General features: G+C 40.4%; 1 protein-coding gene across 1 annotated transcript in view; it reads right to left on the reverse strand.

Annotated features, from left to right (window-relative positions):
- LOC124777829 (serine/threonine-protein phosphatase 6 regulatory ankyrin repeat subunit C-like) overlaps positions 1-16,930 on the reverse strand; it is a 384,246-nt gene that overhangs the window by 251,591 nt on the left and 115,725 nt on the right. Inside the window, exon 5 of the mRNA XM_047253358.1 lies at positions 4,179-4,280. Coding sequence (XP_047109314.1) covers positions 4,179-4,280 — 102 coding nt within the window. The remainder of the gene's footprint in view (positions 1-4,178; positions 4,281-16,930) is intronic.

The raw sequence follows: 16,930 nt of genomic DNA on the forward strand, positions 1-16,930 counted from the left end.
GGAAATAATGTGCAAATTGTATTATTGAAAATAATCACATCCAGCACATATGAACATCATTTTTTACTGTGAAACACAAGGCTTTATGAGCAAGATAGTCATTAAGGAACATCAAGAAACAGATTCTGATCTCATATCCTTCATATCATAATTAGCTGCACATACACACACATGTAAGCAAGAAAGTTCACATGTATTGAACATAGTTTCTTGTCAGTAGTTTATGTGGCATTAGAGAGGAGGGTGTCTCAGCATTTCCCGGGTTATTGGCCTAATCGACCTACACATGGTGGAACTGGCCCTGCCTCATTTCTCCCTCCCACTTTTAGTTCCCCTTGCTGCATGCCCACCATATCCCCCTCACACCTTCTCAAGTCATTCACAGCACTCCATTAAAATGAAGCAGCCAACCACTGCTTAGTACTTTACAGACCCTTAAAAAGTCCAGTCATAATGCATCCATCTCAATCTTGCTCAAAAGTATCTGCACCATATTAAAAAAAAATTACATTTCATCTGAGCTGCATAAATTGGGGACTTATCAGATTTATTTGTTCTTCTTCTTCTTTTTCGCCCTCTTTTTTATCAATGTTCAACAGAAATTATCCAAATAATTACACAAATGATATAACTTGCAGTATTTTTGGCTGTGCTTAGTAGTACCAAAACGCTCTGAAATATATATTTTACTTTATTTTTCTGTGTCACATTCAACGAAAAACTATGTAAATGGTGTAACTTGCAGTATTTCAAGGTACTTTACAGGATACTTGAGAGTATCCAAATGCTCTGAACTTTTTGCTCCATATCCCAAATCATTTATCCAAAAATTAAATAAAGCAGCACTTGCATATGTGCAAAGTTTGATTTCTGGTCAAGTCACAACAAAATCTCAGTTTAATTATATTCCACATCTAAAGTGTTGTCAAGTATGACAAGACAAGCAGGCAGGCAGGCATAAGTGAGACTGAACTCACTCACTGAGTGTTTTGCTAGTTCCAGCACATCCTGTCTCACTGATATCCAAGCATTGTAATATGAGCCGCATTCAGTATTATAAAACAAACATGCTAATCTAACTTCAAACTTACAGAAGACTTGTTGGCAAGAGTAAACAATTAAATCCCAACATCAAAAACTTGTCTCAAAAACTGATATCAAAGTCAGTCAAACATTATAGTGACCACCATCCCTGGATCAATTATTTTCCACATCTGTAATGTCTGTCAAATGTCACAATGTTAATTCAACATTTAAAATGTCTGAAAAAATATGTCAGCAATGTAAAAAATAACAATACTTACATCAAGTACCTGTACCACAATGTTAATGTGGTAAAGGTCCGTTGGCATTCTACTCCTTGCACACTCCACCAGACGCATTCATCTCTCTCCCCACCCATACACTGCTATCCCTTCCCCTTCCCTGTCCCCTCCAGATTACTGCTTGCATATCACGTGATAACTGCATCCCAGCCTGAGATGCTTGGATTGCCAGTCATGTGTGCATGAGGTGTACTTGCTTGTGTGTGTGAATGGTATGTGTCTCTCTTTTATTGATGAAGGCTGTGGCTGAAAGCTCTATGTAAGTATCTTTTAAGTGTGCCTGTCTGCTGTTTAATGTGTCTTCTTTACAGTAAATAGCAATCTGTCTTTCCCTATACTGCTGGCATTAAATTCATTTAAATACATAAAAATTGCTTGCATAACACACACTACAAATCTAACTTACAGCCTAAAGTGCACTTGTCAAAGAGAATAAGAAAAGTAAACAATGTCAAAAACTTGCCCAATATCAAAGTCAGTGAAACATTATAGCAATCCCATGCTGAAGAATAAACTTCTTCTTGCAGTTCAAAATGTTTTTTAAAATGCTGTTAGACAGTGGAAACTCAGGGGGAAAGCAGGAAAGTGTGCTATAGTCCTTTCAATCCCTCTGTAATATTTTATAATGTTGTTCCCTGGAAAGTTTACTGTGACACATAAATCAGATAGATGATGGGGGAGTTGGCTAATGAGGAAAACTGTATTGATTTCTTTCCCTCTGTACTGCAAGGGGAAGTCAAAAAGTAAAGGGACTATTGAGAAAAGGAATATTTAGTCTAATGATGGAAAACTGAAACATAAATTATTTTCCTACATAACGTCTACATAATGTACTTCAACAAATTTTTTCATAATTTCACAAGTTTTTTTGATTCCTTTGGAAAGTCCATTGGAAAAAAAGTTTTTTAGTTGCACCTGTAATCAATTTACCACTGTATCAATGACTTCTGCATTAGTTGCAAATCTTCATCCCCTGAGTGCATCCTTCAATGGTCTAAACATATGGAAATTGCTTGGGTCCAGGTCTGGCCTTTATGGCATGTTTTTCAGCAAACAAATTCCAACTCATTTATTCTTTTGGTCATCTGTCCTGCAAAATATGGCCAAATGTTATCTTGCTGCAGGATGACACTTTTCCACAGTTTTCTGCAGTGTTTGGATCTGAATGCAGGTTTCAGTTCAGTTCACAATATATCACAATAGTTCTCACTGTTCACTGTTTTGTCTCTTGGAATGAAATGAACAGCTACCACACCTTCCATGTCCCAGAACAGTGTTAGCATTAACTCACCAGCTGATGGTCGATGTTTAAATTTCTTAACTTCTGGCACCCCTGATGATGCACCGACGTTTCATCTACAGTTACGATTTTCTCTAAGAATCCAGCTCTCTCGCAGTGATGAAGGACCAAATGTTTACAAGAGATGTCCATCCTTTGTGCCTTATACTGCACTGACAATTCTTTTGGTACCCATGTTGCTCATACTTTCTGAAGATTTAGACTGTCGTGTAAAAAGTAAACAAGCTGAACCATGACTGATAAGTAAAGTCTTGGGGATTTCGTCAACTGCGGTTCCTCAGTTTTTTGGTAGAGTGCTCCTTTGTGGGTATCTGTGTGGAAATCATCCCTGTTCCTTGTTTCATGGTTATGAACCTGATTATTTAATGTAGAAAATTCCTGGTGAGTTTTCAGAAAGCATACACATTCATAGATGTATAAGCTAGGAAGAGTCACTATTTTAAATTCTTTAAATATTTCTCTGCATGACACTCTGCAGGGAATCCCTTCCATTATTCTAATAGCCCTTTTTTGAAGTTGAAAGGTTGTTTGCTTTACCTGTATCTCCCCAGAAGATCACATCATAACTAAGTAAACTGTTCATGTAAGCATAATAGGCACACAGCAATGATTCAGTGTTGCAGCATTCCCGAAGCATTCTTAGCACATAGCAGCAAGTACTTAATTTTTTACTCAAAACGTCCAGATGCTTTTCCCATCTCAAGTGCTCATCCACCAATATACCGAGGAATTTTGTGTATGGCGCTTGTGCAATAACATAGTTCCCTAACTCAGCTTTTACTCTTCTTCTAGCTTTACTTTTAATATTACTGAAATTCATCAATACCATTTTATACTTATTTATAATCAAAGCATTATCACTAAACCATTTAACTGTCTCATTTTTGTCCTAGAGACACTCTGCTGTAGATCATCCTCAGTGTATCCTTTAATAAAAATGCTAGTGTCATCAGCGAACATCACCATTTCTGCAACTGTCAGATGGTTTGGCAAATCGTTTATGCACACCAAGAGCAACAGAGGGCCTAACACGGAAATGCCCATTACTGTAAAGAAAACACGTGAAGTTGCAGACAGGCATGATTAAAAGACACTCTTTGTGTCTTTTAATCTTGCCTGTCAGCAACTTGATGTGTCTTCTTTATGGAAAGCAGCTATCTATCTTTTCCTACATTGTTGTTATTTATGCAAAGATTTGGTACATGTCGTTTTTCACCCATCATTAGTTGGCATAGTACAGCTTTTAACTTCATCATCAATATATTTATGTTGACTGTATTTTGAAAGTTTTAGTTCCCTAACGTCTGTACTTCCTTGTTTCAAAATTATGTACATACCATACACACTTTTATACACACTGATATTTGGATGCAGTGCAGCCTTCACAATGTGTCAGACTTCACCAAAATGTGGCTAATCAGCCCTTTTCCAATTGTTCATGTTATATCCATTATAAAGCAGACACTGTTGTTCTAAATATAATTACTACACATTTCTAACTCTTACTATGAACTAAACTTTATGATCTATAACACTTATTTCTACCAAATTACCTCATCTTGATGGTACCACACAGCCATGTGGAGAATATCTGTAAGCTCATCCTTTGTGCAAGATGATAAAGTGACTCCACCCTCTATTAGTTCCTTCAATGCCTAAAAAATCATAAACATTAAAAAGATATAAGTAATGTTTAAGTAAAATACTTGTCTTCTTTTTTAGTTCATTCACATATAAAGTTCCATAAATTCCATAATGAATGACAGCCTGCAGGACTGTGGATACAATCAGTATATACATTAACAAGCAAAAGCTTACTGCTTTTATCAGAAAAAGAGAAACACACAACATTCATACACACAAGCAAGCACACATCACTACCAACTCCAGCAGCTAGGGCCAGAATGCACTAAGTAGCAATCTGTCTTCTCCTACATTCTTAAAATTTTGGTCTGCATCCTTGCTACTCACAGAGGTCATAGAAAAATTCTTCCCACCTGTACTCAAATTTAATTCAACATATTTTCCAAGTCATGTTATCATAGCTTTCCATTAAGGTAGTTGCTGCATTTTATGTTTGTTTGTGTTGTAAAAACAAGACAGTGACAAACATTCACAAGAGACTGCACAACTTTCCATTGATGACACTGTTTACTCCAGTACTATTAGTCACTTGACAAGCAGATTATCTGGCGAATATTCAAGATCTCCTGCATGATAGCAGACCAAGCAATGCACAGATTCCTGAGAATGTGTAGCATGTTCACAATATAATTTTGGCTGACAAATGCATAATAGTGACTGAACTGGCAACCTGAGTGGGACTAGGAGAAGCAGGACAAGATTCAAAGATGCTGTGAAGGCTGCTAAATAGTAACTCAAATGTGCTGCTCCTTACTTCTACCATGCCAGTATATAACCCTTAGTTCCAGAATGTTAAAAATATCAAAGACATGGAAAATAAATTGGATGTTTAAAAAAATATTTTGCATTTCTTTTGGAGTGACCCTCACATGATGAGTGTAAATTGACTCACACTGACAGTTAAGGAATTACACTTACAGTACTTAACATGTTTATATGTATATTAGGACAAAAACAGTTACATTAAAAAAGCCAGTGCTCCTCCTTTTAACCTATACAGATGCTTATTTTGTCTGATATTAAAAAAATACTTTAAGTAACTTAACACAGAATGCTATTACATGTCTGTAAGCTTGCAAAACCCATACAATACTAACATTAGAATAAAGTAAAATTTACATAACTGAATCCAAATGTAATGATACATTGTACAAGGAGGGGCTTGTAATTTATGTTGATACTCTGTTTTTCAATGTGTATTGTATGATTACATATCTATAATACTGTATGTTTTAATTAAGTACAGTACATCTGTAATTCTATATGTGTGTAATTACATATAAAAGGCAATGTCTATTCTGCTGTCAATGGAAAATAAATGTACTGATTCATCTACTATGTTGATTTTCAGGTTTCAGTCTGACATATCTTGGCAAACTGTTACAGACTGCTGCACCAGATTATAAAACTCCATTGTGAATCCAGTATATGTAGGCATAGTCTATATGGAATACTTGGACATTAGTTTTTACTTGTAGTGTTGTATTTGTGAATTCTACAGTTCCTAAATTCTCTTGTTTTACTAACCACAAACACAGCCAGTGAGGATATGTATTGGCTTGCAAGTGTAACAATCTTTAGGTCCCTGGAGAGGCTTCTGCAAAATGTGGTCAGAGGATGTATGGGACAGGTCTTGCATGAAGGTCATGCAGGTCTATCCCACTTACTCTCCCACCACCACCTACTCCAGTCCAGTGCAAGCATCTTCCATCCCATTGAAGGCAGGGTTACCTGTGAAACCTCTCATGTGGCCAACAAGCTAAGCAGCAACCACTGTGCTGCATTCTACATGGACACCTTGGCCAAAAAGCTGTCTGTTCATGTGAGTGACCACTGGCAAACTGTGGCCAAGGACAGCTGGATCACCCAGCTGCTGAGCATGCTGCCCAACACAATGTTCATCAATTCAGTGACTGCTTCACAGCCTGCACCATCTGGATCCTTCCTATCAACACCAGATTTTCTGAACTGCACAGGTGGGAACTCTCCCTGCAATATATCCTATGTTCTTGTAACCCCCCTGGCCTCAACCTTCATTAGTCACTGTCCTTCACCTACTTTTCCTGTTCCCTCCTCCCACTCCAGCACTACACAGCTTTCTATTTCCCCATCACACACACAGTTATTTTATTCTCTTCTTCCTGCCCTACCACACCACCTTGTGTAACCTCCTGGTCATACCTAGCTGCCACACCCTGTCTCCACCACATCCCTGTATACTCCCACAAACAACACTTTACCATTTGCCGCTCCTAATCTGCTATTCCTCCCCTTCCCTGCTCCAGATAGCTTCTCCCATCATATGCAGCGCAGTTGCCTGCACTCCAGCCTCAGCAGCCAGAAACAGTCATCATGTGTGTGCGGCCAGACAGTCATCATGTGTGTGTGAGTCACACTTGTGTGAATGTGTGCTTGTGTTGTCTATTTAGAGGAAGGCATTTTGGCTGATAGCTCACTTCTTTAGCAGTCTTTTTTGTTGTGTCTGTCTGCATCTCAACATCCCCACTATAAGGCAAGTAGCAAAGTATCTTTTTCATAATACTGTCACAATTTCATCCTGAATTTTCCATTGTTTAAAATACCAAAGTGGAAGATTAAAACATGGGTGGGTAACAAAAGGCATAAGAATGTCATGTAATACTAAGAGGGTACCATATGAGCAAAGAATTATCATTTCAAATTTCCACAACTGCTTTAAGCTGTAACAGACAATCCTAAGAAAAGTAATTTATAGGGTTATGCAACTGCACAGTAACAAGTACATAAGTGAATACACCAATCAATATAAGGTCATGTGGAACATTGAAACACTGAAAAGGAGTACCAATCAGACACAACAGGAATACATATGCTATCGTGGTAATCCTGCTGTAGATACAACAGAAATATGGAATACATTACTCTACAATTCATGAGCTTTGCTAACAGCCTATCATCTGGGTGCCCATTCCCTTCTAAAACATTGAGTATAAAAGGCACAGCATTCACAAAATCATTTTTTTTTACCTGTATCCAAACATGAGGTTCTGAAAATTATCAGGCTAATGAAAGAGTTCTATGCTTTCGGCACAGATGGATTATTCATCTTCATAATAAAAATGGTTGACCTCTAAATTTCTGAATCACTATGTGACATTATCAACAACTTCATCTATAGATGGCATTTCCCCTAAAGCTTTCAAGATGGCCAAGATAGTGCCCATGACATTAACGATTATCTGCATATTACCGTCATATAAAGGTGCTCTAAAATACTTGAAAAAGTCATCTACATACATTCAATCACATTTCTTGAAAGCAACTACTTATTACCTGAAAATCCATTTGGCTTTAGGAGAAACAAATCAATAAGTGAAGTGGCTTTCACTTTTGCATACTATAATTTAAGTTTGTATAATGATAAACACTATTCCTCTTGGTTCATTGTACATCTCATAAAAGCGTTTCATTTGTAGATCACTCATTGCTGTTACATAAGCCAGAAGGTGTCTGCATGAGTGGTTCTGCTCATATCTCTCCAACAGGAAGCAGCTGGTTGAACTCACGACAAAAGAAGTAAGGTAAATTTGTTCAGAGGAAGCATTAGTAACACGCACTATCTGACAGGGACCTAGAGCCTCTCATCTTTTTTCCTATACATCAATGAACTACCCAAAAACTTACCATCCACAGTTCCTGTCTTGTTTGCTGATGATACAAATCTGTTCTTCCAGAACACCTCACTGGAGCTTATCAGAAGTGACATAAGTGACAGCAGTGTACTTGCTATATAACATTAAACTACTGCCCATCAAGAGTAAAGCAGCCCTCATGGAACAATGGAAGCCACACAGAGCCAATATCTCTTCATAATGAAGTAAAAGAATAGGTACATGAAATAAAATTTCTTAGACTGTGGATAGACAGCTCAGTACTATGGATTTTGGGCAAAGATAACCTACTTAAAGAAAGTGTGGCTTTTGTTATGCCTTATGAGTACTCCATCATCGCTGTGACTTAATTACTGCATATCAGTTTAATTTGCTATAGTGCATCCAGTTACATTTTGTAACACACCTTTCTGCAGCTAGTCAAACACAAATACTTTATTGATACAGAAAAGAACCTTAAAGATAATGGGAAAGGTAACACTTCACACAGTTGCCATACCAATTTTCAAGGCATTAAATATTTTACTTGCTCTGTGTATTTATATTCTTGAGACAATCACTTTCCTAACTATAAATTTAAGTGAGGAATTCTGCAGGAGGGGGGGGGCATTGTAATAATGTAATGCAGTCAAACCCAAAGTAATACATTTCAATATTAGGAATCTACAATGTACCTGAAAAAGGTGAAGAATTATCAACCTATTAACAATTGTTATACACTCATGCTCATAAATTGAGAATAATGCTGATACATTGTGAAATAATTCTCTGGTGGGCAGTTTGTGGGTTTAAATCACCTCAGGATATGACCATGCGGTGCATTTACCCTGCAGTCATCGCACTGTGGTGCTGGCAGCAGTCCACATACGCAGAGGTGTGTTGGTGCATCTCAGAGAAAGGTGCAGTAAGTAAGTGTTCAGACGTTTTCAGACATGCTAATAGTGACTGTATGTTGAAAATGGCTTAAAGAACACATATTGATCATGTTATGAGGGGTAGAATACTAGGGCAACTGGAGGCTGGTCAAACACAGCATGTCGTAGCATGGGCCCTCCGTGTGCCATAATGTGTGATCTCAAGATTATGGCAACGATTCCAGCAGACAGGAAATGTGTCCAGGCGCTACAGTACAGGATGTCCACAGTGTACAACACCACAAGAAGACCAATATCACACCATCAGTGCCCACAGATGTCCATGGATAACTGCAGGTAGCCTTGCTCAGAACCTTACCGCAGCCACTGGAACAGTTAGTTGTCTCCAGACACACAGTCTACAGATGATTGAACAGACATGATTTATTCGCTTATTCACCTGGAGACCTGCAAGGTGCATCCCACTGACCCCCGGTCACAGGAGAGCATGTAAAGTCTGGTGTCAAGAAAATGGTCATTGGAACAGTGGTCCCAGGTTATGTTCACGGACAAGTCCAGGTATAGTCTGTACAGTGATTCTCGCTGGGTTTTCATCTGGTGTGAATCAGGAACCAGATACCAACCCCTTAATGTCCTTGAATGGGACCTGTATGGAGGTTGTGGTTTGACGGTGTGGGGTGGGATTATGATTGGTACACGTACACCCCTGCATGTCTATGACTGAGGAACTGTAACAGGTCAGGTGTATCGGAACATCATTTTGCACCAGTATGTCTGCCTTTTCAGGGGTGCAGTGGGTCCCACCTTCCTCCTGATGGATGATAATGCATGGCCCCCCCACCGAGCTGCCATTGTGGAGGAGTAACTTGAAACAGAAGGTATCAGGCGAATGGAGTGGCCTGCCTGTTCTCCAGACCTAAAACGCATTGAGCACATCTGGGATGCTCTGGGTCGACGTATCGCTGCACGTCTTCAAACCCCTAAGACACTTCAAGGGCCCTGACAGGCACTGATGCAAGAATTGGAGACTATACCCCAGCAGCTGCTCGACCACTTGACCTAGAGTATGCCAACCCGTTGTGCGGCCTGTGTACGTGTGCATGGTGATCATATCCCATATTGATACATGTGCAGGCGACAGTGGCGTTTTGTAGCATGTGTGCTTTGGGATGGTTTTCTCAACTTATCACCAATACCGTGGACTCACAGATCTGTGTAATGTGTGTTCCAAATGGCTCTGAGCACTACGGGATGTAACTTCTAAGGTCATCAGTCCGCTAGAACTTAGAACTACTTAAACCTAACTAACCTAAGGACATCACACACATCCATGCCTGACGCAGGATTCGAACCTGCAACTGTAGCGGTCACATGTTTCCAGACTATAGCACCTAGAACCACTCAGCCATCCCGGCCGGCCATGTGTGTTCCCTATGTGCCTATACTATTAGTGCCAGTTTTGAGTAGTGCCACATTGTGTGGCACCACATTCAGTGATTATCCTTAATTTATGAGCATGAGTGAATTACACCTAGTATATAATGTAAATGTTTAATTAACAAGTATTAATGAAAATTCAGAGACTATGTACATGAAAGGTAGAACTGATGTCTATGGAAAAGCTACATTAATTTTTCATAAAGAAACAACTGATTTTTTAAGGAAGCAGACACTTCCTCCTCCTGTAACTTATTTCTGTTTTTGCTGTTAATGTAGAAAGAGGTAATGCTGCCAAATCCTGTGTTTTTCACTTTTATGAAATAATAATTCTTTCATTCTCAAGTAATGGTGTCTGCCGGTTATGGTAGCTAACCCTTTGATATCACAGTACTGAACTGGTTGATGAATTTATTCGTTAGAGATGGATATAACAGGAAATTGTGCTCAAATTGTTTGAAGGCAAAGCAACTAAATGTTTATCATGTCATGTCATTTAAATATTTTATTGCTAATGTGTTGGACCAACAGATCTATTTTCACAAAGCTTGGTTGAATATTCATTACTATCTTTCACATCGAAGTCACAGTAGTATTTTACACTCAATGAGACTTCAAACAAAGACAATGCTCAAGAGCTACCAGAGCCTGATTTGTTGAAGAAGTATAATCATCAATACAACAAAAATCTAAAACAATAGTGACTGAGTAGTCCAAAAAGACTGCATACATATACTGATCTGTGTTAAATTGTTACCCACATAGTACCATTGCATTTGTAACTCTTATTCATGCAAAGCATATTATTTCTTAAATTAAATATTTCTCTCTCTTTTACCTATTCCCATGAAAAGATATAAACCACAGTGAGAAGGAAGGAACAAAATCAAGAATATTTATTTATATATAAAAACAAAGATGAGGTGACTTACCGAACGAAAGCGCTGGCAGGTCGATAGACACACAAACAAACACAAACATACACACAAAATTCAAGCTTTCGCAACAAACTGTTGCCTCATCAGGAAAGAGGGAAGAAGAGGGGAAGACGAAAGGAAGTGGGTTTTAAGGGAGAGGGTAAGGAGTCATTCCAATCCCGGGAGCGGAAAGACTTACCTTAGGGGGAAAAAAGGACAGGTATACACTCGCACACACGCACATATCCATCCACACATACAGACACAAGCAGACATATTTAAAGACAAAGAGTTTGGGCAGAGATGTCAGTCGAGGCAGAAGTGTAGAGGCAAAGAAGTTGTTGAAAGACAGGTGAGGTATGAGTGGCGGCAACTTGAAATTAGCGGAGATTGAGGCCTGGCGGATGACGAGAAGAGAGGATATACTGAAGGCCAAGTTCCCATCTCCGGAGTTCGGATAGGTTGGTGTTGGTGGGAAGTATCCAGATAACCCGGACGGTGTAACACTGTGCCAAGATGTGCTGGCTGTGCACCAAGGCATGTTTAGCCACAGGGTGATCCTCATTACCAACAAACACTGTCTGCCTGTGTCCATTCATGCGAATGGACAGTTTGTTGCTGGTCATTCCCACATAGAATGCATCACAGTGTAGGCAGTTCAGTTGGTAAATCACGTGGGTGCTTTCACACGTGGCTCTGCCTTTGATCGTGTACACCTTCCGGGTTACAGGACTGGAGTAGGTGGTGGTGGGAGGGCGCATGGGACAGGTTTTGCATCGGGGGCGGTTACAAGGAAAGGAGCCAGAGGGTAGGGAAGGTGGTTGGGGATTTCATAGGGATGAACTAACAGGTTACGAAGGTTAGGTGGACGGCGGAAAGACACTCTTGGCGGAGTGGGGAGGATTTCATGAAGGATGGATCTCATTTCAGGGCAGGATTTGAGGAAGTCGTATCCCTGCTGGAGAGCCACATTCAGAGTCTGGTCCAGTCCCGGAAAGTATCCTGTCACAAGTGGGGCACTTTTGTGGTTCTTCTGTGGGGGATTCTGGGTTTGAGGGGACGAGGAAGTGGCTCTGGTTATTTGCTTCTGTACCAGGTCAGGAGGGTAGTTGCGGGATGCGAAAGCTGTTTTCAGGTTGTTGGTGTAATGATTCAGGGATTCCGGACTGGAGCAGATTCGTTTGCCACGAAGACCTAGGCTGTAGGGAAGGGGCCGTTTGATGTGGAATGGGTGGCAGCTGTCATAATGGAGGTACTGTTGCTTGTTGGTGGGTTTGATGTGGACGGACGTGTGAAGTTGGCCATTGGACAGGTGGAGGTCAACGTCAAGGAAAGTGGCATGGGATTTGGAGTAGGACCAGGTGAATCTGATGGAACCAAAGGAGTTGAGGTTGGAGAGGAAATTCTGGAGTTCTTCTTCACTGTGAGTCCAGATCATGAAGATGTCATCAATAAATCTGTACCAAACTTTGGGTTGGCAGACTTGGGTAACCAAGAAGGCTTCCTCTAAGCGACTCATGAATAGGTTGGCGTACGAGGGGGCCATCCTGGTACCCATGGCTGTTCCCTTTAATTGTTGGTATGTCTGGCCTTCAAAAGTGAAGAAGTTGTGGGTCAGGATGAAGCTGGCTAAGGTAATGAGGAAAGAGGTTTTAGGTAGGGTGGCAGGTGATCGGCGTGAAAGGAAATGCTCCATCGCAGCGAGGCCCTGGACGTGCGGAATATTTGTGTATAAGGACGTGGCATCAATGGTTACAAGGATGGTTTCCGGGGGTAACAGATTGGGTAAGGATTCCAGGCGTTCAAGGAAGTGGTTGGTGTCTTTGATGAAGGATGGGAGACTGCATGTAATGGGTTGAAGGTGTTGATCTACATAGGCAGAGATACCTTCAACCCATTACATGCAGTCTCCCATCCTTCATCAAAGACACCAACCACTTCCTTGAACGCCTGGAATCCTTACCCAATCTGTTACCCCCGGAAACCATCCTTGTAACCATTGATGCCACGTCCTTATACACAAATATTCCGCACGTCCAGGGCCTCGCTGCGATGGAGCATTTCCTTTCACGCCGATCACCTGCCACCCTACCTAAAACCTCTTTCCTCATTACCTTAGCCAGCTTCATCCTGACCCACAACTTCTTCACTTTTGAAGGCCAGACATACCAACAATTAAAGGGAACAGCCGTGGGTACCAGGATGGTCCCCTCGTACGCCAACCCATTCATGGGTCGCTTAGAGGAAGCCTTCTTGGTTACCCAAGTCTGCCAACCCAAAGTTTGGTACAGATTTATTGATGACATCTTCATGATCTGGACTCACAGTGAAGAAGAACTCCAGAATTTCCTCTCCAACCTCAACTCCTTTGGTTCCATCAGATTCACCTGGTCCTACTCCAAATCCCATGCCACTTTCCTTGACGTTGACCTCCACCTGTCCAATGGCCAACTTCACACGTCCGTCCACATCAAACCCACCAACAAGCAACAGTACCTCCATTATGACAGCTGCCACCCATTCCACATCAAACGGTCCCTTCCCTACAGCCTAGGTCTTCGTGGCAAACGAATCTGCTCCAGTCCGGAATCCCTGAATCATTACACCAACAACCTGAAAACAGCTTTCGCATCCTGCAACTACCCTCCTGACCTGGTACAGAAGCAAATAACCAGAGCCACTTCCTCGTCCCCTCAAACCCAGAATCCCCCACAGAAGAACCACAAAAGTGCCCCACTTGTGACAGGATACTTTCCGGGACTGGACCAGACTCTGAATGTGGCTCTCCAGCAGGGATACGACTTCCTCAAATCCTGCCCTGAAATGAGATCCATCCTTCATGAAATCCTCCCCACTCCGCCAAGAGTGTCTTTCCGCCGTCCACCTAACCTTCGTAACCTGTTAGTTCATCCCTATGAAATCCCCAAACCACCTTCCCTACCCTCTGGCTCCTTTCCTTGTAACCGCCCCCGATGCAAAACCTGTCCCATGCACCCTCCCACCACCACCTACTCCAGTCCTGTAACCCGGAAGGTGTACACGATCAAAGGCAGAGCCACGTGTGAAAGCACCCACGTGATTTACCAACTGACCTGCCTACACTGTGATGCATTCTATGTGGGAATGACCAGCAACAAACTGTCCATTCGCATGAATGGACACAGGCAGACAGTGTTTGTTGGTAATGAGGATCACCCTGTGGCTAAACATGCCTTGGTGCACAGCCAGCACATCTTGGCACAGTGTTACACCGTCCGGGTTATCTGGATACTTCCCACCAACACCAACCTATCCGAACTCCGGAGATGGGAACTTGGCCTTCAGTATATCCTCTCTTCTCGTCATCCGCCAGGCCTCAATCTCCGCTAATTTCAAGTTGCCGCCACTCATACCTCACCTGTCTTTCAACAACTTCTTTGCCTCTACACTTCTGCCTCGACTGACATCTCTGCCCAAACTCTTTGTCTTTAAATATGTCTGCTTGTGTCTGTATGTGTGGATGGATATGTGCGTGTGTGCGAGTGTATACCTGTCCTTTTTTTCCCCTAAGGTAAGTCTTTCCGCTCCCGGGATTGGAATGACTCCTTACCCTCTCCCTTAAAACCCACTTCCTTTCGTCTTCCCCTCTCCTTCCCTCTTTCCTGATGAGGCAACAGTTTGTTGCGAAAGCTTGAATTTTGTGTGTATGTTTGTGTTTGTTTGTGTGTCTATCGACCTGCCAGCGCTTTCGTTCGGTAAGTCACCTCATCTTTGTTTTTATATATAATTTTTCCCACGTGGAATGTTTCCTTCTATTATAAGAATATTTATTTACATTTACTGAAAGAAATGGAAAATTATGTTACATTACTACTAAATTACTCTGGCCATCAGAGCAAAAATACACAGTAAGTATGTCCTTGTTTTATCACTTGCCAGCAGATGTCATGGATCTTGCAGTTCAGCATGGTATATGTATCATTTAAATCATTAATTTTTTAAACTGGCAATTCTAAGAATTTTAATTATGGTAACTGTTAGGTTTTCAGGGATTGCGGCATTACGATAGCCACTACAGTAACATGCTAAGTTAAAGTTTTGATGTAATGTTGTCTTGACTAGTAATGTTGCATGCCTCTTCTTGAAAGTTCAGGAAGAATTTCGGCGTTGCTAACCACATTACTTATATGTATGCAAATGTAAGTGAAGTGAATAATATTATTTCTCAAAATTACTAACTGCATTAGGACAAAAACTGGCTGAGTACGATAACGCAGATGAAATACAAAATCAGGAAAATGTTGAAAATGGCCATGTGGGAGAGTCAACCATGGAAAATGAAGACATGTCCACCATTGAGACAGATGTGCAAGTACATCCACCCACTATCAAAACAGTTCTGCAAACATTTACAATAGCAGATCCGTTCACAATGCTATATCTGAAGTTAGAAGCTATGATGAAGAGTGACCATTCAGCACATGAATTACAGACATGGGTGGAAGAGAATTTTCATAAAGTTTCAAAAGAACAATTGGATCAAATCGAATCAGTGCTTGGTCAGGTTGTGAAAGAACATTCCAATCAGATCTCCATCAATTTCTTGGCAATATGTTCTGAAATTACAGCATTAAAAGATACGTATAAAGTTGTACCAGACATGATACAACAATTATCAAGTGATGTGAGCTCACTAAAAATGGTGAAAACCACAATGGAAACATTAGTTCAACAGCTCACAATTTGATGTTAGAATTTAGTTGTGGAGCTAGAGGATAAGCTCAGATGTAATTTTATTGAACAGTGCAAGGAATCTGTGAACGACTTTTTGTCCTGGTTGAGGACACAAGAGCTACAAATTAATGAATTGCTCAACACTGAAGTATATCCTGTTGCACAAAGTGTGAGTCAAGGAGGATGGGAGAGTACAGTGCCTCACATGTTTTAGTGAAAAATGATTTGATGCAGATTAATATTGAGTTAAAGCATGACATCCTGCAGTGATGTGAGCAAATATGTACTCGGGTCAAAGCCCTGCAACTGGAGATAGCAGTGGTGAAATGTGCTGTGCATGAACTATCATCAGTAAGCACACATGACAGCAACCCATTAAGAAATGCACATTTGTATGATCAACAGTATAAAGAGGAGACTGTACTGGTCAGTCACTTCACAGAGACATCATTCGATCAGGTGGATATACATGCTTCCTTAAAGTATGTAAAGCAGTGGTCTGTATTTATTCCTATTTTTCTTCCACCGTGTTCCATTGGATTTCATCATATTCTTAAAAGAATTTACAACCCACCTACCAAGTGAAAGTACTATGTGATGTCTGTTACCTTCTTGTAATAATGAACAGACTTTCATATAACAAATTAAAATTGTAAAAATGTGTATCTACAAAAATAATCAATTATTTAAAATATAATGTAACATAGTTTATATTTATACCTTTCAATATCTTTATATGTATGTTCTTCTGCTGCTATTTGGTGAATAGATTTTTCATCTATCCAGTTACATTGTAAAAATTTATACATGACCTATGCAATATCCTTGTACAAATTGTATAATATTGCGATTTCTTGGATCAATAAACTATAACAAAATACAAAATACAATAAAGTGATTGTCTACTCTATGCTTGTCTGTTCTTTGCAAGAGTATCTCTCTGTGGTATGTAATTCTTACCAGATAGGATTGACGGAAGACATTAAAAAGATTCAAAGAAGGGGAGAGAGTGTCAAGGATGTGATACAAGAGCTGTGGTGGATGTCATTAAAATGAAGACTTTTTTGTT

This window comes from Schistocerca piceifrons, chromosome 1, assembly GCF_021461385.2.
Source record: "Schistocerca piceifrons isolate TAMUIC-IGC-003096 chromosome 1, iqSchPice1.1, whole genome shotgun sequence".
Lineage (NCBI taxonomy): Eukaryota > Metazoa > Arthropoda > Insecta > Orthoptera > Acrididae > Schistocerca > Schistocerca piceifrons.